Source organism: Panicum virgatum, chromosome 6N (genome assembly GCF_016808335.1).
Source record: "Panicum virgatum strain AP13 chromosome 6N, P.virgatum_v5, whole genome shotgun sequence".
In the NCBI taxonomy this organism is placed as follows: Eukaryota; Viridiplantae; Streptophyta; class Magnoliopsida; order Poales; family Poaceae; genus Panicum; species Panicum virgatum.
This window is the reverse complement of record NC_053150.1, coordinates 46,227,229-46,249,107: the sequence shown is the minus strand read 5'-3', so window position 1 is coordinate 46,249,107 and position 21,879 is coordinate 46,227,229. Positions and strand designations below refer to the sequence as shown.

General features: G+C 50.8%; 3 protein-coding genes and 1 pseudogene across 6 annotated transcripts; 2 read left to right on the top strand and 2 right to left on the bottom strand.

The window, feature by feature from the left end:
• The first annotated feature begins 1,766 nt into the window (after positions 1-1,766).
• LOC120677295 lies at positions 1,767-10,080 on the top strand (annotated as a pseudogene).
• LOC120677300 lies at positions 4,016-6,823 on the bottom strand. The gene is made up of 3 exons (XM_039958448.1): positions 4,987-6,823; positions 4,751-4,869; positions 4,016-4,649 (listed from the first exon to the last, which is right to left on the bottom strand). The coding sequence occupies exons 1-3, from the start codon at positions 5,768-5,770 to the stop codon at positions 4,188-4,190; spliced, it is 1,365 nt and encodes a 454-aa protein (XP_039814382.1). The 5' UTR covers positions 5,771-6,823; the 3' UTR covers positions 4,016-4,187.
• An 803-nt stretch (positions 10,081-10,883) lies between the features above and the next one.
• Positions 10,884-17,411, top strand: LOC120678228 (arabinogalactan protein 1-like). The gene is made up of 2 exons (XM_039959373.1): positions 10,884-11,217; positions 17,338-17,411. Exons 1-2 carry the CDS (start codon positions 10,884-10,886, stop codon positions 17,409-17,411), a joined length of 408 nt encoding a protein of 135 aa, XP_039815307.1.
• LOC120677298 (transcription factor GTE4-like) lies at positions 15,476-21,591 on the bottom strand. 4 transcript variants are annotated; one of them, XM_039958444.1, is made up of 5 exons: positions 19,480-21,591; positions 19,328-19,400; positions 19,120-19,251; positions 18,937-18,995; positions 15,476-15,809 (listed from the first exon to the last, which is right to left on the bottom strand). In XM_039958444.1, exons 1-4 carry the CDS (start codon positions 21,322-21,324, stop codon positions 18,940-18,942), a joined length of 2,106 nt encoding a protein of 701 aa, XP_039814378.1. In that variant the 5' UTR covers positions 21,325-21,591; the 3' UTR covers positions 15,476-15,809; positions 18,937-18,939. The 4 variants fall into 4 exon arrangements, with proteins under 4 accessions (XP_039814378.1, XP_039814377.1, XP_039814380.1 ...); XM_039958443.1 differs by having other exon boundaries at positions 15,476-15,792; positions 19,480-21,590; XM_039958446.1 differs by having other exon boundaries at positions 19,328-19,385; positions 19,480-21,589.
• Positions 21,592-21,879: the final 288 nt, after the last annotated feature.

Sequence of the window (21,879 nt, the reverse complement as noted above, 5' to 3'; positions counted from 1 at the left end):
TCTTTTTATCACTTCTCTGTTTTCAGGTGGTGTGTTGACAATGCACTCATCAAGGGGGAGATTGAGGAATGTTGAGTACTCTATCCTGCTTGTGATGAGTGAATTGTCAACCGTGCGGTGTAATCGTGCGCTTGGTCTTTGGATTGCAGGTACACGGGCGTCAAGTGTCGACGGGGAGCTGCCGTGGAGGTTCTGTGGCCGATGGACCGTGCGGTGGACGGCGGTGAAGGGCAGCCGGGACCGGAGCTCGGACCGGGCGGCAGCTGTGGCGTCCACTCCTGGATCAAGGGCGCAAGCGGCGACGGAAGGCGGTTTTCTTGGTTTGCGCCACAAAACCAAGGAGGTGGACGGCAGTTGAAGACGCCAAGTCGTGGAGGCACGGGCGTCAGTCTCGGGACTGACGGAGGCGATGGGCGTCGACGGCGTCTAGGGCCTTGCTGCGGGAGAGGAGGTGACGGGCGTCGGGCGGCGTCTAGGGCCGTCAGAAGGCCGAGGCGGGAACGGCGTCTAGGGCCACGGCGCGGAGGCGGGAATCTTCCCGCGCGTGAGGTTTTGGCGGTTTTCTCAAAACCGGCCACCTACCCGGGTTTCGCGGACCCTCCAAAACCGCGGACTGGATCTTCATCAAGACGGCGGTATCGCGGAGAAGACTTCGTTTCGAAGAAAGAACCTCGGCCGTCGGATGAGATCGTTGTACAGGGGTTGCTGCAGGCCAACCAGTCTGACCGGTCCCTGGCACCGGTCTGACCGGTCTAACCAACCGGTCTGACCGGTCCAGCATACCGGTCTGACCGGTCCCGCGGGTATAAATACCCCTTCACTTGTGTTAGGTCAAGTGCGGCTTTTGTAATCTGTTCGTGGACTCTCTGTTTCTCCAGGCCGCCGCCCCTGTGTTCTCCTCCCCCTGTTTCTCTCTTTAGAGTAGATTTGTCCATGGATTTGTGAGAGTTTGTATTGGATTTGATTGGGAAAGGAAGCCCCATCCTCCTTGTGCCCTCTGGGCTTTTGAATCAATCTAATCCCGTCCCTCTTGTGCTTTTTGTGATGGATTTTCGTTTTGGTTTTGATGCACTTGATTGCGACGGTTCGTAGGGCTCTTTGGACTGATTCCTGTACTTCTAGCTTCGTGTCAATCCCTCTGGAATCATGAGCTCTTCAGATTTGAAGTTTTCGAGTATTTGAGAAAACCCCAATCCTTTAGGATCTCTCTCATAATTCTCTAGATTCGTTGATCTTTAGGCCGAGATCTTTTGGGGATATGTTCACAGGGTAGGGGCGAAGCAATCCCCCAAGTTTGATCGAGATTCACCGTTTGAATCTAAGTTTTCGGGGGTTTTCTGGGTGCCACCGGTCAGACCGGTAGGCAAGACCGGTCAGACCGGTCTGCTCTCTTTTGCACAGCCCTGACCGGTCAGACCGGTCCTGGCAGATCAGTCCTGAAGTTTTCCTACTTTGCTTCCGATTCGCTTCGTGTTTTCGTTCGCTGGTTCGAGGCCTTTTGTGTTGGTTTAGCTCTTCAATAGCTACTCCAAACTTTGGTCAGAACCCTTGAGGGATTGGGCGATTTTGGGATATAGGCCGACGATTCGAATTTGGAAAAATTTTTGATCGGTTCCCATTCACCCCCCTCTGGTCGCCGGCTTCGGTCCCACACTATCTAGTCTAGATTATCATCCTACACCACAAGCCGATCGATCTTGACAGTAACTGGCTAGTAGTCAAGGTCACAGCTTGTATCGATTAGAGGATGGAACTCGGAAGATGCCAAAAACGAGAGACCAATTCGTGAGCATCGTAGTCCAAGTCAAGCCACCGCGAAGAGTTTTCCATCGACGAACAGTAAACGTACACTGTACACGGTAGCGAGTGAACAAGGAAATAAAGCATCGTGCGCTAGTGTCATATCTTGGCATAACTGCATTACACGAAAACATGGGGAAGGTAGAAATGGTCGTCGTAGCGTTCGCTGCCGTAGTTACCGCGCTGCTGCCGCCGCCGCCGCCGCCGTTCCGCGGCGGGGCACCAGCTGCGGCGGCAGCCACCGGGCCGGGGGCTGCTGCTACAAACTGCACCAGCAGCTGCGGCAACATCAGCGTCCCGTACCCGTTCGGCATCGAGCCCGGCTGCTACCACGCCACCTGGTTCAACCTCACCTGCGACCTCTCCTTGCAGCCGCCGAAGCTGTTCCTGGGCGACGGCACCGTGCAGGTGCAGGTGCTGGAGATCTCCGTCCCCAACGCCACGGTGCGCATCAACAGCAGCCGCGTGGAATTCGCGCGTCGCGGTGGCGGCGATGGCCGCACCGTGAACGGAACATGGGGGCTCGGCCTCCCGCGAGACGGCCCCTACTTCCTGTCGGAGGACACCAACATGCTACTGGTGGAAAGATGCGACGTCCAGGCCGTCGTCCGGGGAGGAGTGAACAGCTTGGTCGCTTCCTGCAGCTCTGTATGTCCGCCGGCTTAATTACCAAGATGGTAGCATTGGATATCTGCTTGGGCGGGTTCGTGGCGGCTGCATAGGCATTGGATGCTGTCAGGCAAACATCTATATAGGCTATTCTTTCTACAGTATTCAGATCAACAAGCTTGACGGATCATTGTTTGTTCCTGGTCCAGAGTCAACAGATTACACCTATATAGTTGACCGGGGTTACAATTATACTAAAAATAACGCGTCTCTTGATGAATTCATGCCAACGCTAAACTGGATAATAGCTTATAACATGACATGCCCTACAAATGCGTCTGCCCCAGAATGCCGCAGTGCCTACAGCTCTTGGCTAAACACATCAGATTATGCCTTGGGGCCTGCTAAAGGGTACAAGTGCCAGTGCTCTCATGGCTATCAAGGCAATCCTTACATCGCCGATGGATGCCAAGGTATAGCAATAGGCTAAGAGTAAGCTGATTTCATTTCACATATATATGTATACTACCCTTGAGCTAGCTTGCAATCTAATTTCTCCAAATCAATGTGTTCTGCTGTTTATTTTTGTTCAGATGTCGACGAATGCAAATCTCCAGGGGCATGTTATGGCGATTGCAAGAACACAGAAGGAGGGTATCAGTGCCAGTGCCATCCTGGCTTTGAGGGCAATGCTTCCATACCAAATGGATGTAAAGGTAATGCAAACCAGGCTATTATTGTTGTCGCAGCTTCTATCACGTAAAAAAAAAAGAACCCACTAAGGTCCTGCTTAGGAGGGCTTCGGCTCCGGCTCCAAAAACCGGTCTCTACTGGAGCCCTCCCAAACAGTATTTTTGGCAACTGCTCCAACCATGAAGCACCTTGGAGCCTCTGGAATCATGCTCACTTAAGCAGATTGGGCGAGGTGGAGCTAGGAAATGGTGGCTCCGTCCGGCTCCGCGCGGCTGCTCCTCACCCTTTCCCAGCCCTGCCCTTGGGTGGGGCCCGTTGGGGTGGCAGCAGGGGCTCGATTCGGTGGTGGGAGGCTCCAGCGGGAGGCCATGGTGGAAGGCCGAGCGGCGTCCATGGGGAGGAGATGGCCGGCGGCGGCCATGGAGAGGAGGTGGTTGCAGGACGCAGCCTGCGGAGTCGGCGGCCGGCGGCCGCAGGCAGGGGCCAAGGGTAGGGGCCGCAGGGAGGGGCCAGGGAGGAGATGCGACGACGCGGCAGACGACTGCAGCTGCGGCTGGGGCGGGGGTAGCGTGAGGAGGGGCGGCGAGGGTGGCTCCTCGGCTATGTTTTTAAAGCGGTAAGGCGAGGCGAGGCGACATGCCACCGCTTTGCCGCCAAGGCGCTTAAGGCGCGAGGCGAGGCGACGCCTTACTGACTTCCTAGCATAGACTTTAGTAGCAGTGCACAAGTATATACAATTATACATACCTTGTTGCCGCCATTTGTTGTGCCCATTTTTCATCCAGTGTCTTGCCTTCTCTTCCCCCAAACTGTAGCCTACACATAATAAGGACAGGTCAGTAGTAAGAACTCAGCAAAAATCTCAACAAATGGTGACATACCACATCAAATTATAACTAAGAAATAATGAGCAACAACCAGTAACCAAGTACATGCATCACAAACTGACATTAAGTAGCAATAGTACAATACTTCATAGTCCACCACCAACCACAAGCTTAATAGTCTAACAAATTAAATAGTGCTGCACTGAGTGCACAAAAGTAGCAAAAGCTGAAAAGCACAGATCTGAAATCTCTCAAATCTCAGTATCCATCATCAAATTCATCAATGGTGTTAGAAGCCCCATTGTCTTCATCATTGGAATTGGCTGGAGCATCCCCACAATCGCTCACATCGGCATCATCATGTGGATCTTCTTCTTCCTCTTCTTCTTCTTCTTCAACTGCTTGAGATAATGTTGAATTTCTTGCTTGCCTTGGAAAATGTCGGCCTTGAAGTGATGTTGTTGAACCAACAACTTCATCCACTAGCTGCCATGTAAGGCCTAGGTCAGAACCACACCCACGACCACCCTGAGTGGGCACATGCAATGAGTCAGCCCACTCATTGTCCCAAATAAAATCCTCAAGGACCAAAGGATCAAAGCCTCCCCCCCTTTTCTCTCGCCTTATTTGAAACCTAGTTTTCATCTTTCGGTTGTAGGAAACAAACACAATATCATTCAATCTATTATGCAACAGCCGGTTCCTTTTCTTTGTATGGATCTACAAAATTGAAAAATAGCAAACAAAATGAATAATTTGCAGTAGTATTGCACACATCAGTAGTTTCTTTTCCATGAATATTTTGATGAAACGGAACTTACAAACTCAAATGTACTCCAGTTTCGTTCACAGCCAGATGATGATGCACAAAGACTAACAATACGCCTAGCAAATCTTTGTAACTCAATGGCACGACCACCATATGAGCACCACCACTCAACTAGAATAGCAAATACAAGCAATATTAAGAGATAGGAATGAAATTTACTTGCTGAAATCAAGAGAGACAGATATAAACTTGCTGGAATTATAATTTATAAGTAAACATATCACTTACTAGGGTTCATTTTCTCAATGTTTTGTTTAGCCAATTTGTTTGAGAAGGCATTTCCCCTAAGGTTTTCATAGTCCATGGCTTGAGCATCAATCTTGTTTCTAGTTTCCTCATCCTCCACCATTCTTCCTAGCACATCAAAGAAGCAACCCTTTAGATGTCCAATAGTAGCATCATCATTCGCTGCTACTAGGGGATGGAATTTTCCTGGGTTTAAAAACAGTGCAGCCCCATACAATGGCTGGTCCATTTGGTTCTCCCAACGACGCTCAATAATGTCCATGATCTTCCTGAGTAAAGGTCTCTTGCTTTGGACAGCAAATCTTAGCTTGATCTTCTCCTTTGCATGGTTCATTAGTGCTTCAACCTCTGGCATTGCAGGCTTTTCATCACCATCAACCACCCTAAGAACAATAAGGAGTGGCCCTGAAGCTCTAAGGCAGTCCTCAACTCCATTCCAAAACTCTGTAGAGAGCACAATGTCGTGCACCTCCTCACCAGCCTTAGTTCTTGCCAATTTATTCCCAGTCCATGCATTACTAACAAATAAACACTTCAAAGGATCCATGTGTTTATGCAAACATTTCAAAGTAAGAAACGATGTGGCAAACCGAGTGGCTGCAGGTCTCACAAGATCACCTTTTGTTTTCTCCCTCATAGCATGAAGAATTCTACCATGCCTATAGATGAAAGTTGTGACACGCCTTGCACGTGCAATGCATTTTTTTTGAAAGGTTTCAACTTTCCTATTTCTTCCAGCATAAGGTCCAAGCAATGGGCAGCACATGGAGTCCAATATAGTGTAGGAATCCTTTCCATTAGAATTCTACCCGCTGCCTTGTAGTTTGCTCCATTATCGGTGACAACTTGAACAACCTTATCTTGTCCAATTTTCTAAATCCTCTCCTCCAACAAATTAGCAAGCATATTAGCATCATGCACCTCACTTGATGCGTCAACAGACTCTAGGAAATAAGTACCCTCTGGGCTGTTAACAAGGAAGTTGATTAGATGTCTTTCCCTCTTATCAGACCATCCATCAGACATTAAAGTGCATCCATAGTGCTTCCAGGCCTTCTCATGGTCCTCCCTCGCGGTACTTGTCAACTTCACAGCCTTCTTAAGCAATGGTTCACCAAGATCATAGGGTGTAGGAGGTATGTAACCTGAACCATACTGTATGCTGGCCTCAATTGCAATCTGAAATTGCCTTGCTGCTGCTGCGTTAAATGATATGCCACATTCATAAAACAATAAAGCCCACTGCAGATCCACATATTCCTTTTCCTCCTTTGTCTTTGTGCTGGCCTCTATTGTGGGCTGATAGCTCTTTGAATATCTTTCTTTAACCACCTTGTCGGGTGTCTTTCGAAGCATCTCAGCAACTGTCTTGTTCGTCTTTGCTGCTGCCTTTGGTGCTGCCTTGGTCTTTGCTGCAGTAAATTGATAAGTTGCACACCTTTGTTTGGCTGCTGTCCCTGAACTTGGATGATGAATAACTGAGGCGTTAGCCTCCACATCTACCACCTCCACCACATTCGGTGCTTGTTCTCCTTCATCTTGGAACAATGGCCTCTTTCTCTTGTTTTGTTCCAAGTAATCTCTCATTTCCTTTCTGATTGCAGTAGTGAGTCTTTTACTCTTGCACAATTTGGCATCAGCATAGCCACCTGCGAGATGCTACTTCAGCCTTTTGATCCCTCCCTTATGTGGGTTGCCACAAAGAATGCATGTCACCTCATTTCGGTCTTGAAGGTTTGCCCAATAACCATACTTCCAGCCTGGGTCATTTGACTTTGCCTTCCGAGCTTTATCAACAGTGGGATCATATTCACCATTGACAGAAGCTGGACTCTCAGTAGCAACCATTCCTTGTCTGCAGTTCATCAAAAAACAAAGCTATGCATTATTAAAAGGGAGCAGCACAAAGCACATGCACATGGAATAGAAAGCAGTAATAGGACCACTGTACTAGCAGATTTGCATATAAAACAGAACAAGTCCATAAACAACACACTTTGGCACATGAAACAGAGCAATTAACATATAAAAAAGAGCACCTAATGTCCTAAATTCCTAATTACAGACACCATGGTACTACATCAACATGCAAATAAACAAAGCACTAGTGGACAAGCTAAACAGGGTGCCCATGTGATGTGCTCTGTTTTATATATGCACGGGCAAGGGCAAATAGAGGAAGGGGAGAGCGAGAGGGGAAGGCATACCTTGGTCGTGACCCAGTGGAAGGCAGGTCGGAGCCGCAGGCCAGCAGATTCGATAGCTCGAGGCAGGCAAGGTGGAGCAGACTGCCGGAACAGAGGCAGGCAAGCCTCCTGGTGGCTGGTTGGAGCAGAGGGAGGGCACGCTCCGCTTCAATCGAACGGAGATGCGCCGCCGGAAGGAAAGCAGAGCAGCGCGCAGGGATGTGCGGCTCCGCCGGCAGGGTCGCGCGTGCGAGATTGCGCTGCTTGGGAAGGGAAAGGTATGTTTCTTCTCTCAATCCCTCTTCTCTATCTCTTCCCAATCTCTTGTTATCTCGATTCCTTCCCGCGCGGCAGGCGGACGACGGGAAGCAACGCGCGGGAGCCATTCTTTCGCGCGGGAAGTCGATTCTTTCCGCGCGGGAAAGATTGGCGCCAGGCAGCGTCCGTTCCTCGATTCCCGCGAGTGAAGCGTCCGCCCCAGCCTCCTGGGCGACGCTCGGACGCCTACCTCGTCAAGGCGGACGCCATACGCATGCTTCGTTAAGCGACCCCGGCGCCCCAAATCTTTTACCGCCTGGACGCCTAGGCGAGGCGACGCCTTAAAACAGAGCTCCTCGGCAACCCGGTGGTGGAGGGATGGGGCTGAGGAGGCCGGCGTCATGGGGGAGGAGGAGCCGAGGAGTAAGAAGCAACAGGAGGTAGATAAGGAGGAAAGAGAAAGAAAAAAAAGAAAGAAATATAAAAAAATGGAAAAAAGAAAAAAAATAGAAAATGAAGGGTATTATGGACATTTTACCTTTTCTATGTATTTTAAACAACCTAAAAGTTACCAAACGGTTTCCAAAATGACTCCAACTTCATCAGAGAAGCCGCTCCACCAAAGGAGCCGGAGCCCTGCTAGTAGCGGATCCAGAAATAATTGGAGGGGCTGGTTTCTCCTTCCTCCCCTTCCCTTTCTTCTTCTTCCCCTTCTTCCTCCTTTCTTCTAAAAAATGGAGGGAGGCTCAAGGGGGCTCCATTGTTTTTTTCGGGTCTAGGGGAGCTAGCTGGAGCCCCCTAGACCCGATGCTGGATCCGCCCCTGAGCCCTGTCAAACAGACCCTAAGTCTTCGAAATGCTAGTTGTTTGTGCTGTAGGAAATGGATGGCTTTCCTTATCTACTTGGTTAATGTACTCTTTTGTTTAATTTGTTGACAACATTTTCTTGTTCTACAACACGTAGCTTGTTCATGGTTTCCGTTGTGTTTTTTCTAGACATTGACGAGTGTGCACATAGAGATCTCTATCCATGCTACGGAATTTGCATAAATATGCCTGGAACATTCCACTGCCAATGCAGTAATGGAACTTCTGGGGACCTCTTGACTAAAGGAGGATGCATCGCAACCAAGACCATCCCAGGTGACAAGCATTAACCAACTACTTTCAAAATTGAGCGTGTTATCTAGTAATAATTCTCTGATATTTGTGGCTAATTCATATCTTTCAGTTCGGGCAATCGAGCTAGGAGTTGGTGGTGGCATAGGCCTTCTGCTTTTGGCCATTGCTGCTCCTTTCATATTCCGTGCAGTCCGGGAACAAAAGGTGAAGAAGATGAAAGAAAGATTTTTCAAGCAAAATCATGGGTTGCTACTCCAGCAGTTGATATCACAAAGGGCAGATATTGGTGGAAGGATGATCATTACCTTAGCGGAGCTAGAGAAGGCTACAAACAATTTTGATGCATCTCATAAGGTAGGTGGTGGAGGGCATGGTGCTGTGTATAAAGGACTTCTAGACCTACAAGTTGTGGCAATCAAGAAATCAAAGATCATAGTACAGAGAGAAATTGATGATTTTATAAATGAGGTTGCAATTCTTTCTCAGATCAACCACAGGAACGTCGTCAGGCTTCTTGGATGTTGTCTTGAGACAGAAGTCCCGCTGTTAGTTTATGAGTTCATATCAAATGGTACTCTTGCTCATCATCTTCATGTTGAAGGACCAAAATCGCTATCATGGGATGACCGATTGAGGATTGCTCTTGAAATTTCTAGAGGTCTAGCCTACCTACATTCAGCTGCTTCAACACCAATACTCCATAGAGATATCAAATCATCTAACATACTTGTTGATGATAATTTAACAGCAAAGGTATCAGATTTTGGAGCTTCGAAGTATATCCAGATCGATCAAACTGGAGTGACTACAGTCGTCCAAGGAACCATTGGCTACTTAGATCCCATGTATTATTATACATGCCGACTCACAGACAAGAGCAATGTTTTTAGTTTCGGTGTTCTTCTTATAGAATTGCTTACCAGAAAGAAACCATTTGTCTTTAGGACCAATGACGGAGGCAGTCTTGTTTCACACTTTGCATCACTACTCACGGAAGGCAGCCAGGCTGACATAATTGATCCTCAAATCATTGAAGAGGATGCTGAACAAGTTGATGAAGTTGCCACACTAGCAGCAATGTGTACAAAACTGAATGGAGAAGATCGGCCCACAATGAGGGAAGTTGAGATGACACTTGAAACCTGAGTGTCACAAGAAAGCAAGTTCATCATAACACAACCTCAAGTAGGAAATACGAGAAGGATCAAACTCCAGCTCATTACATGTCACCGGGAGGACTAGCTGCTGAAACAAGCAGACAGTATACCATGGAAGAGGAAATGTTGTTGTCTGCAAGCTATCCACGATGAGATGTACTGTAGTGACCTGAACACCAATGCTATTCATTATATTCATCTCCCATGCATATATAACACCAATGGTGGTGGCACCACGTTCTTGCCTTCCTGGAGAGGAAAATGTTGCAGGTTGTGTTGATTTGCGTCTAATGCGCATGTACAATACTCCCTCCATTTTCGATTATAAGGTGTCCGTCAGTTTTCTGCTTTTTCGTTTATGTAGGGCGTCGGTGTCTCGGTACTCCCTGCCTCATTTAATCGTGAAATCAATTGGCCCACGAAACTGGCGCGGGAAATATTCGCCGTGGCTGTTTTGGCAGCTGACGGGACGGCATACGAAGCGACGACGTTGCATGCAGCCGTGTACAGCTTAATCAAATGGACTTGGAGCTGAACATTACATCCTAATCCGCAGAAGACAGCAATAACCTTCCTACATACTGCTATCGACACGGCAAAACATGATTAAGCTGCCGTTAATGAACAGGCTACTGCGATAGCCAGGGGGATCCTAGCAAAAACGGTGTACAGAGTGTTGGAGTATATTGAGCCCATGTATAGAGGCACATCTAGAGGCCAATGTATAGGAACTATATATCCCACCCTTCTAGGGTTTGGAGGAATACAAACCATTATTCTCTCATATCCTCTCTCTTACATGGTATCAGCTAGCCTTCTCCTCCTCTAGCTGCCGCCGGCGCCGGCGCCGCCATGGCCGACTGCCGGCCGCCGGAGCCTCCTCCCCTCTCCTCCTTCTCTCCCATCTCCTCCTTCCTTCCTCCTGCTGGCACGGGGACCTCTGCCTCTGGCGCCCCTGCCCCTGGATCTGCTTCTCCAGCCGGCGCCGCCCCTCCCTTCCCTCTCCTCCTTCCCTCCCCTCTCTTTCTTTCCCGGCGGCAGCCCCTCTGCTCCTGCGTGGATCTAAGGCGTCCCCACCTCCTCTAATCTGGGCGCCTCCTCTGCTCGACATCCCGACGCCACTGCCGCCCATGCCGCGGGCGCGGCTGGTGCGGGCATGGCCGGCGCGGCCTACCCCGCGGACCCCGCGGCCTGCCCCGTGGGCGCGCCCCCTGCGGCCTGCCCCGCGGACCCCTCTGTTCTGGGCGCTTCGCGAGCGCCCTGCGCCGCTGTCACGCTGCCTCCTGCAGCGGGCGGGCCCCCTCCTGGCGCGCGAGGCCCTGCTGTGCTGGCGCCGCTAGCTCCTGTCGCCAAGCTCGCGCGGGCGCACACCGCGCAAGCTGCCGTCACGCCCGCCGCGCGGACGCCCGTGGCTGCGCCCGCGGTGCCACTGCCCGTGATGCCCGCGCCCGCGCTCCTGCACACGCCCATAGCGCCCGCGCCCGCGTTCGGTATGCCCCCCCCCCCCGCGGACGCGCTGTTCGCCGCCGCCGCCTTCCGCGGGCAGCCGATCGCCGCCGGAGCTGCTACGGCCGACGACGCTCTCGCCGCGGCCCTCCTCGCCGCCAAGTCCGAGGCTTCGGCGGCTCAGGAGCGGGCCCACGCGGCTACCCTCACTTGGGAGCGCGAGCGCTCCGCGGCCGACGCTCTCACTCGTCGGGTCGCCGCAAAGAAGCCCTACTTTCTTGTCCCGCCCGTCGTCCCCTTCACCGAGCACAGCGCTTCATCCTCCTACCAGGCTCCGCCCTCTGGATCTGGACCCCGGATCGACCCGCCCGACCCCCTCCTTGGTGCTTCTCTCACCGGCCAGACCGGGGGTGGGGGAGGCCGAGGGCGTCGTCGGTGGAGGGGACGTGGTGGTGGTGCTCGGGGCACTCCGGACCCGACTCCGGCTCCCACTCCTGCTCCTGGCCCTGGTGGTACGCCCTGGCCATCCTTCAGTGCCCCATGGCCAGGGCGCATCCCGACGTGGCCGTTTCAGGGTCAGGGGGGCCCTCATCCTAAACCCCGGCCGGCGGCCATGCTCGCCGCTGCTGCTCTCCTGTTCGCGCCGTCCTGGACCCCGCCCCTTCCACCCAGCCAGCAGCCGACCTGGCCTGGGGGGTGGGACCAGGCCGTACTGGCGCAGTCCTTCAGTGCCATGGGGCGGACGCCGCCGGTCAGCACCGAGTGGATCGCCGACTCGGGTGCCTCCTTCCACACCACCCCAGATGCCGGTATCCTCTCTTCCGTTCGACCCCCACACCCCTCTTGTCCCTCTTCCATCATGGTTGGTGACGGGTCTTGCCTTCCTGTCACCACCGTGGGTTCTGCTCCTGGTTCTTTTCTTCTTCCCAATGTCCTTGTTGCTCCTCAGATGGTTCATAACCTTCTTTCCATTCGTCAGTTTACAGCTGACAATTCTTGTTCCATCGACTTTGATTCTTCTGGCCTCACTGTAAAGGATTCGGCCTCCCGGCATCCGCTACTCCGGTGTGACAGCACGAGGCCCCTTTACACCCTTCGCCTTGCTTCTTCCGCTGCACCACTTTCGCCTTCTTCTTCGTCTGCCGCGATGCCGTCTTCCACCACCTGGCACCGCCGTCTTGGTCACCCCGGCCGCGACGCTCTAGCTCAGCTCAGTCGTAATATAGATGTTCCTTGTACCACGGCTCCTGCTGAGCACTTCTGCCATGCGTGCCAGCTTGGTCGTCATGTTCGACTTCCCTTTTCTTCTTCTTCTTCGCATGCTGCGTATGCCTTTGATCTTGTTCACTGGACCTATGGACCTCTCCTGTTCTCAGCCTTTCTGGCTACAAATACTATCTGGTGGTGGTCGATAATTTCTCACACTACTCTTGGACTTTTCCCTTACACGCCAAGTCTGAGACCTTCCCCCACCCCCCTCCACTTCTTTGTCTGGGTGTCCACTCAGTTCGGCCTCACCATTAAGGCCGTCCAGTGTGACAACGGGTGTGAGTTCGATAACTCCACCTCCCGTTCCTTCTTCCTCTCTCGGGGTGTTCAGCTGCATATGTCTTGTCCGTATACCTCTCCTCAGAACGGCAAGGCTGAGCGGATGATTCGCACGACGAACGACGTCGTGCGCACCCTTCTGATTCAGGCCTCTCTGCCCCCGCGCTTATGGGCGGAGAGCCTCCACACTGCCACCTACTTGCTTAACCGCCTTCCGTCCACTGCTTCTCCTGCTCCCACTCCACACCACGCTCTTTTCGGTACCCCTCCTCGCTACGACCACCTTCGGGTCTTCGGGTGTGTGTGTTACCCTAACACCTCCGCCACTGCTCCTCACAAGCTGGCGCCCCGCTCGACTCGATGTGTGTTCCTTGGTTACTCCCCTGACCACAAGGGATACCGATGCATTGACCTCACTTCTCGCCGCGTCCTGATCTAACGCCACGTCGTCTTTAACGAGTAGGATTTACCCTACTCCAACTCCTCCACACCTTCTCCTGACCCCGAGCTGGAGTCCCTCTTTCCGACTGACCCGGTGGTTCAGCCACCTTTACCTGTCTTTCCTTTCCCTGCAGGTTTTCCCGGCACACCGGCACCACTTTCGGTGATCCCTGCTGCGCCACACACGGCCCCGATGCCCGCGGTCGCACCACGCGCGGCCCCCGGACCTCCGGTCGTGCCGCGCGCGGACCCGGTGTCTCCTGCTGCGCCACGCGCGGCCCCGGTGCCTCCCCCTGCACCTGCGCGGTACGCCCAGCAGGTACAGGTGTACCGACGTCGTTCGGCGCCGACACCGGCGCCACAGCGGTACGCTGAGCTGGTACAGGGGTACCGGCGTCGTTCGGCGCCGACACCGGTGCCGCCTCCTGCTCCGGAGGCTCCTGCGACGCCTACTCCGGAGCCGTCGCCGCCGCCGACTCCCTCTCGAGCCGAGCCGGAGGTGTACCACCCGCCAGTCATCCATCGGGATTCTCAGCATATCCATCCCATGGTGACTTGGCAGATGGCGTCTGAGGTCGTGACTCTCTCCGCCACCGAGGGAGAGCCGCGGGTCTCTCCGGTACCCTCCTCTGTCCGCGACGTCTTGGCGGATCCTCACTGGCGTCGCGCAATGGAAGAGGAGTACGCGGCTCTTCTTGCCAACCAGACGTGGGACCTCATGCCGCGTCCGTCTGGTTGCAATGTGATGACTGGCAAGTGGATCTGGACGCATAAGCGTCAGGCTGATGGCACTCTGGAGCGCTACAAGGCTCGCTGGGTTCTTCGGGGGTTCACACTGCGGCCTGGTGTGGACTATGACGAGACCTTCAGTCCAGTCGTGAAGCCCGCTACGGTGCGCACGGTCCTCTCATTTGCGCTCTCGCGCTCCTGTCCTGTGCACCAGCTGGACGTGAAGAATGTGTTTCTTCACGGCACTCTTTCAGAGACTGTCTACTGCTCTCAACCAGCGGGATTTGTGGACTCGAGTCGTCCGGATATGGTCTGTCGGCTCAACAAGTCTCTCTATGGTCTGAAGCAGGCTCCTCGGGCTTGGTACTCTCGGTTCGCCACGTTCTTGCTGACATTGGGGTTCACCGAGGCCAAGTCTGACACGTCTCTCTTCATCTACCGCCGTGGGGATGAGACTGCATATATGCTGCTCTATGTCAATGACATTGTGCTCACCGCCTCCAGTCAGCGATTGCTTCAGAGTGTCATTTCCTCTCTGCAGCAGGAGTTTGCTATGAAGGATCTGGGTCAGCTCCACCACTTCTTGGGCGTCACTGTTGAGCCTCGCCCGTCTGGCCTTCTCATTCACCAGCGACAGTACGCACTTGATATTCTAAAGCGGGCTGGGATGACTGATTGTAAGCCCTGCTCGACTCCTGTCGACACTCAGGCAAAGCTGTCTGCTGATCTGGGTGATCCGATGGCTGATCCTACTGTCTACCGGAGTCTGGCCGGCGCCTTGCAGTACCTCACCTTCACCAGGCCGGACCTCACCTACGCTGTTCAGCAGGTCTGTCTCCATATGCATGATCTCCGGGAGTCACATCTTGCTGCGCTGAAGTGTCTCCTCCTGTACATCCGTGGCACTGTGGAACTCGGCCTGGTGCTTCACCGCTCGTCCTCTGCTGAGCTGGTGGTCTACACCAACGCTAACTGGGCTGGCTGCCCGGACACTCATCGCTCCACTTCCGGCTACGCCGTCTTCCTGGGCGGCAACCTGGTCTCCTAGTCGCCCAAGCAGCAGCCGGTTGTCTCCCACTCCAGTGCCGAGGCGGAGTACCGGGCTGTCGCTAACAGCGTGGCAGAGGCGTCCTGGCTACGACAGCTCTTGGCGGAGCTCCACAGCCCGCTCACCAAGAGCACGCTCGTCTACTGCGACAACGTCAGCACCGTGTATCTCTCCACCAACCCCGTCCAGCATCAGCGGACGAAGCACGTGGAGATCGGCCTACACTTCGTGCGCGACAGAGTCGCAATCGGCGATGTTCGGGTACTCCATGTCCCGACTACCTCCCAGTTTGCTGACATCTTCACCAAGGGACTGCCCTCCTCGACCTTCTCGGAGTTTCGATCCAGCCTCAACGTATCCGGTGGCTAGTTGTGGCTGCGGGGGGGGGGTATTTACTCTTTATACTTTCTTCTTATCCAGTCTTGAACCCCACTGCGTCGGTAGTTCAAACTGCGGGGGTGTGTTAGCTTTCTTGTTGTCTAGTCTTGAACACCGCTGCGCCGGTAGTTCAGACTGCGGGGGGGTGTTGGAGTATATTGAGCTCATGTATAGAGACCCATCTAGAGGGCCATGTATAGAAACTATATATCCCACCTTCTAGGGTTTGGAGGAATACAATGCATTATTCTCTCCTATCCTCTCTCTTACACAGAGACAAAGAGTGTCAGCAACAAGCCCAGTCTTATTAGGCGGGACACCCTTGAACCTACAAGTTACAGCCTTCAGCGGGTGAATCCACATACAAAGCTACTTAAACTGCAGGGGTGTTTTCCTAAACATGTACAATCTTATGCAGCCATTGTCATGTCAAATACAATTAGACAATTACTGTCTACTCGAGCAACTTCTGAACCTGCAAAGGGAGGCAACCTGCGTTACAATAGAAATAACCTCAGGGAAATAGTAGAAACATTGCAAAAAAGCACAATAAATCAAAGTGTTCCATAGAACATTAGCAATGATATAATGATCCACTATCTAAGATGTACAAGAAATCAACAGAATGAACTTTGTTCCATTGAATTGGCTCTGACTCCATCTGTATTTCTAGTCCAACTCTGGAGACACAAAATATGGTTTGAGAGATACTGTCAAAATGTTGGCACGAAATGTAAGATGTGCAAGCACTTGCTCAGGTTTATGGTAGACTACAATTGCCATACCTGCATGGGGTTACTCAGCGGTCCCATAAAAGATATAGGTCCTCAAATTTCTTATGACGATAATAACATTGTTTTCTATTACACTATGCAAGAACTGACAACATCGACTGCATAAACATCTGAATATGCTTTGCTGAACAAACCTACTTATCCCATCTCCACAAATGACAAGCTATAAATGAAAACATACATCTTATTCCAATCACAATGTTAACACTTCAGACCTAACATAGCTGGCAGGTGTGCGGAACTGCAGATATCTTATTTGCCACTAGAAGGCCAACGCCAGGTTAGGCCAGTTTGTGATTGATGTGGGGTGTTGTGCTTGGAATCTAATCACCAACTACTTAACAGCATGTGTCAACTGCATTAGGATTTTGAGGCTATGATGGCAAAAATAAAAAGGGGCTAGCAAATCTAAAAATTTGGTAGATATTGTTTTGAAAAAGTCACCGTAATATCAAACAGAATCTTAGCGGGGCATCCTGAAAAAACAGGACGAACCTCTCCTACAGATGTCCTAATTCCCAAGTCCCAACAAAGAATAACCATAACCATCCATATGCCAAAAAAATTTCCTTACAACAACTAAATTTGGCTCCAGTCTTTAATGGATTTGTTTACAAAACACAAACCAAGTCTTCTGTTACACAGAATAATTGGAAATGTCTCATGGCATTGTTTTTTTTTTTTGCCTTAAAAGCAGTTTATTCGCCCACCCTACGAGGTATACCATGACTCCATCCTAAAAAATAGATAATTACCATTAAAGCATATGGAGGATCTCTAAAGTAATGCCACCTCAGCAGCTTAGTGCAATATCTGCCAGCTCAAATTAATAGAGCCACTGGACAGTTCTCTAGAATGAGGGAAAGCTCAATGATGCAGCTGATAGCATGCACTTATCGTATATTCATCTAATCTAATATAGTAAGAGTCAGCTATTTTGTCTAAGGAAGCAAGTGGGTACCCAATGGTGTTTTTTGGGTCAGCTAATTAATTACGATGGTACGCCACTCTAGTTCATTTCTCTTCCAAAATTATTTACGCAAAATGCCATTCTAGTTCATTTTATCAAATTTTTGGGTCGACCCAATGACCCAAAATATATCTAACTTGCATCCCTAGTTTTGTCCCTACGGCCAGGGTTATGGGTACACTAATCTGTGGGTGAGGCTATTGATATTGCTGTCAATAGAAAGTTCTGAAGCTAAGCCTGCAATACGGTGATACAGGACAGGATGGAATCCATTGTTCTATTCTAGAGGTAGATAAGGGCAACAAAGAAAGATTTGCTGAAAGTGGGTAAAACAAGGAGATAACAGAATAGCCGCTATGGTTGAGACTAACAGAATAGCCGCTATGGTTGAGACCACATGGTGCAGCATTATTGCCATAAATGCATAAAATTACCAATCAGGCATGCAACTGCTCCTGGTGTCGGGGAAAAAAGTATGCATTTGCAACCATGGACACAAGACAAATAACAAGCCTGGTTAGTAGTGCCAAGAGGGCAACCATGGTGCTTGCTCCAAGGCTATGACCATAAAATAATCCCAGCTTCTGTGCCAGGCTTATCAACAGAAGACATGAATCTTGCCAAATTGAACACTATATTGTCGAGTATTGTCTTGAAACTACTGGAACCCAAGTTGGGGAAGGCCTTACATCCATGGACATCAATCACTATTGATCACACAGTCAAGCTCACCTCATTTTGTATAAGGCCTGAGGTGAACAAACAGGGGTAAACAGTTTCCCATTCCATTGCTTGGCCATGAAAATATGGATCACCATCATATCATATACAGACATCCTTAACAGTTAAATAAACTAATTTCCAGAAAAACTAACAAATTATCTTTTTAGGAAATTTTTCAGAATAGGTTGAAACCAAATAAATAAGCTTATTCATTTTGGGTACTAAATATCTTTCCTATTTATAAATTTCCCAGAGTCATATGCACACAAGCACCTAGCAAGAGAAAGATGGACCACAAAGTCATGAAATTTTAGGAAACCGAGGTCTGCGTCGGGATTTTTTTTCCTAATCTGCTTTAACACCTCATGTTTCATCTCTAGCCTACCCCAACTTGCTTGGGAAAAAAAGGCTATGTTGTTGTTGTTGTTGTTGTTGTTGTTGTTGTTGTTGTTGTTGTTGTTGTTGTTGTTTTAACACCTCATGATTCTTTCAATTATGGGTATATAAGCTCCTAATACAATTTCATAACATCGTCATCTGGCTTGACCTCAAACTTAGTGGTACTCCCTCTGTCCTGAAATGTAAGGCATTTTGGTTTGTCCTAAGTCAAACTGTTCCAAGTTTGACCAAGTTTATAGAAAAAAATAATAACATTTTGAACGTCAAATGAGAATAATTAGATCCATCATGAAATATATTTTCTTAATTTACTTATTTGATGTGTTAGACGTTAGTATTCTTCTCTAAAAATTTGGTCAAACTTAGACTGCTTTGACTTAGGACAAAGCAAAATGACTTATATTTCAAGATGGAGGGAGTACTCAACAAATCAGGCCTCCAAGATCCCACGTAACCAGAATACCAGATAGTCAGGTAAGCGTACAGGCATTGTTAAAAGTGAACTAGAATATGGCAATTATTGCAAAACACATGCTAGTGACTACAAAGATTGTTTATTCAGCATGAAGTCAGTAAGTGCAAAATTCCAAAAGCATAACATCTAGAAGTTCCAACACGGCATAGTACAAACACTGCATGTCTCTTTCAATATTATTTGCAAGAGTACAGAGTACTGCATGAAAGGTAAATATGTACAGCAATAACAGCATAAAATCTTCATGTTGAAGCTTACCTATCAAGAAGAATTGCCAGCACCAGATCCATCTGAAGAGGAGCTATCACTGTCTGAGTCTGCAAAAAATGGTAGATGATCAGGCTACTATGCTGCCTGTACATATACTTACTACTAATGCAAACACCATAATGTAGTAGGTATGAGCTACACGTCAGCAAGGGAAGTTGAGGGAAGTATTACCACTAGAAGACGATCCTGAATCACTGCTGGAGCTGCTCGAATTGCTTGAACTACTCGCATTTTGTCTATTCTCATCATTTTGCTTTGGCGCAGGCGCAGCGCCTGTTGCCAGTTGCTCACCTGCAACAGAACCTGTTTGCGGAAAAAATTTAAATTTACTCTCTTACTTGTAATGTGTTTTTAAAATAAAGTAGAAAATAGAGCTAACCTTTCTCAACTAGCTTCGGAGATTTTTCACCAGCATTGGGTTCTTGGGTGAACTGGATCTGCAAAGGACAAAACTGGAGTTTTCAGTATTGATTATAGTTTTTCTTAAAATAATGGTACAATTGCTAAAAATAAATGACGGAGTGCTCATACTGGTGGTGGTTGCTGTACGGAGTGCTGTGCACGCAACTCGGCATCTTGTCTGGCAAGCATTGCACGCTCAGCCTTTCTCTTTTGCTTGCTCAGGTACTTCTTGTAGTTAGCAACAAACCTGTCAAGCTCCCAAAGTGTCTCAGCATCCATGCTATCGATTTCAACCTCAATCTCATCCTCATGCTGCCTAACTGAAAGATTCTTGTTCTTAATGACTTGTACAACAGCGTCAAGCTTCTCTGGAGGCAAATTCTGGAGGTTCTGACTAAGCTTACGCTTCTCATCTATTGTCATGTCCCTTTTATTTGGATCCTTTGCCCTTGGTTTCTTCATTGATGGAGTCCGGCTATAAGTGGGAGTATGACTGATTGGCCTTGAAGAGTCCAACGCCTTGTGGTGTCTCATGGGATCAGGCCTCTCTAGGAAGCGCAGGTCAATCGGTGGAGGTGGAAACTTCTTTGGCAATGGAGGACATGACGCGAGATAGTTAACCTCAGCCTCAATCTCAGGCCACTGTGCCTCAAAGATTTCTAATAACTGCTCTGCCATGAAATGCACATCCTGTCCCTTGGGGTTATATGTCATTGCATTATGGAAAGTGAGCCGCACATCATCAGCAAACTCCTTTGGGTTCCTGTACTGCCCCTGGCTGAGCCGCCCCCTTATCGTGCCAAGATCCATTGGGTGCTTAATAATTGTAAAATAGTCATGCAAACCAAGTGCAACTGGATCGACAGGCTTGTTGAACACCCACCCAAATTTATGCTTCATTAGCCGGCTCAGGAGAGATGAGGACTTCTTGAATGCATGAGAGTATAACCTCCGCTCGGCATCAAAATCTGCGCCACGAGATTCTAGGTTCCTGTGCTTCTTCTTGTGGTGTTTGGATTTCTTGCGCCCATGTGAATCTGGCGGGATCCTATCCTTGGCAAGCAAAAACTCTGAGTTCTGGTACAATTGATTAGCCTTAGGCGTCCGTTTCTCCTTCTCAAATGTTTCACTATGAACTACCGACACGGTTAGTGGCCTTCGCTGCAGCAGCGAGCGGACAGGTGGAACCACAGTAGTGAGCTGCGCAGACATGGGCATCACCATATCACCAGCTGAGAACTGCGATTGCACATACCCAGCATCCAGCACCTGCTGCTGCGGCACTACCACCAGGGGCAAAGGTGCGGGCACGGAAGCCTCCTGCTGTGCCAGGGTCTCTGCAGCCTCCTTGAGGCGCTCAGAGAGCACGCGGACCTGATCGAGCTCCCCAGCCAGCTGCCACCGCAGCTCGCTCCTCACCCTGCGCTTCCGTGCCTTCTCGGCCTTCTCAGCCACCCGGTCGTCACTGTGGCCGTTGGGAATGATGCCACGGCCGTCCCGGTTCTGCCCCAACGTGGGGTCCGCGGAGGAAGCATCGCGTTCCCCAGGCGGCGTCGAGGGGAGAGTCGAGGCAGCCGCAACCGGATCGGGCCGCGCCGCTGCGCCCCCGGCCTCCGCGCGGCGGATGGAGCGGCGAATCGAGGATAGGGTTTCGGAAAGGGCATTAGGATTAGGGACTAGGGTGGGGGCGGGGGCAGGAGCGGGAGCGGGGGCGGGGGCGGGGGCGGGGGCAGGGGCGGGGGCGGGAGCGGGAGCGGGAGCGGAGGCGGGGGCGGGAGCTGGAGAGGGGACGAGGCCTAGTTCTGAAGGAGGAGGTTTAGGGGTTTTGCGGGGGTACTTGCGGGAGTAGACCTTGATCTCCGCGGCCCAGCGCGACCTGGTCGGAACGGCGGGAGCAGCCGGCGCCTCCACGGCCGGGACGGGGCCCGGCGTCGGTAGTCGCGGAGCCAGGATTTGTGAGGGTGGTATTCCCATTTCCTAAGCGGATCCGGCGAGGACAAGCCGGCGGCGAGAGGACGAGGTCGGCGGTGGGGGGTCGTCGGAGGGCAGCACAGGCGCCGGAGACGGCGCCGGAGATGCGGCGCTGGATGTCGTCGGCGGGCCGCGCCAGCTCCGGGGACGGCGCTAGCTAGGCGGCCGTGGTGGTGGTGGACGTGGGGGAGGAGGAGGGCGGTGGTGCACGGGAGGAAGAAGAAGGGAGCAGGCGGGGGTCCGCCGGCCCGACGATTGGCGCAGCGATTTTGGGGCTTTCATATCAACTCCGTTCTTCCAAAGATAAAGCTTCATCTCAAGTGAGCGACAGCCCAACAACAGAAATACGGAAGGCCCATCTTGAATGCCCACGCTCCAAACAACTACAAGAGCACAGCCCAAGAAGAAGCCGTGGAGTCCTCAAAAAACATGTGTTTCATTTTTCCATCCATATACTGTATTTTAACATATTATGTCTATAATTTCGCCCATCTATCTATTATATTATTAAAGAAGTGTTAAAAGAAACCACCAGATTCGCCGAGAGGGACTAAAAAT

What these genes read in the sequence shown, in the direction of transcription:
- LOC120677298 (XM_039958444.1), bottom strand. Translation starts at nt 21,324, where the DNA reads ATGGGAATACCACCCTCACAAATCCTGGCTCCGCGACTACCGACGCCG. An exon ending in CCGTACAGCAACCACCACCA is followed by an intron (nt 19,401 to 19,479) that starts GTATGAGCACTC and finishes TGAAAACTCCAG; the next exon opens with TTTTGTCCTTTGCAGATCCA. An exon ending in TCCGAAGCTAGTTGAGAAAG is followed by an intron (nt 19,252 to 19,327) that starts GTTAGCTCTATT and finishes TTCCGCAAACAG; the next exon opens with GTTCTGTTGCAGGTGAGCAA.
- LOC120677300 (XM_039958448.1), bottom strand. Translation starts at nt 5,770, where the DNA reads ATGTGCTGCCCATTGCTTGGACCTTATGCTGGAAGAAATAGGAAAGTT. An exon ending in CATTGAGAAAATGAACCCTA is followed by an intron (nt 4,870 to 4,986) that starts GTAAGTGATATG and finishes TTGCTATTCTAG; the next exon opens with TTGAGTGGTGGTGCTCATAT. An exon ending in ACTGGAGTACATTTGAGTTT is followed by an intron (nt 4,650 to 4,750) that starts GTAAGTTCCGTT and finishes TCAATTTTGTAG; the next exon opens with ATCCATACAAAGAAAAGGAA.
- LOC120678228 (XM_039959373.1), top strand. Translation starts at nt 10,884, where the DNA reads ATGGCCGGCGCGGCCTACCCCGCGGACCCCGCGGCCTGCCCCGTGGGC. An exon ending in AGCGCCCGCGCCCGCGTTCG is followed by an intron (nt 11,218 to 17,337) that starts GTATGCCCCCCC and finishes ACGGTGATACAG; the next exon opens with GACAGGATGGAATCCATTGT.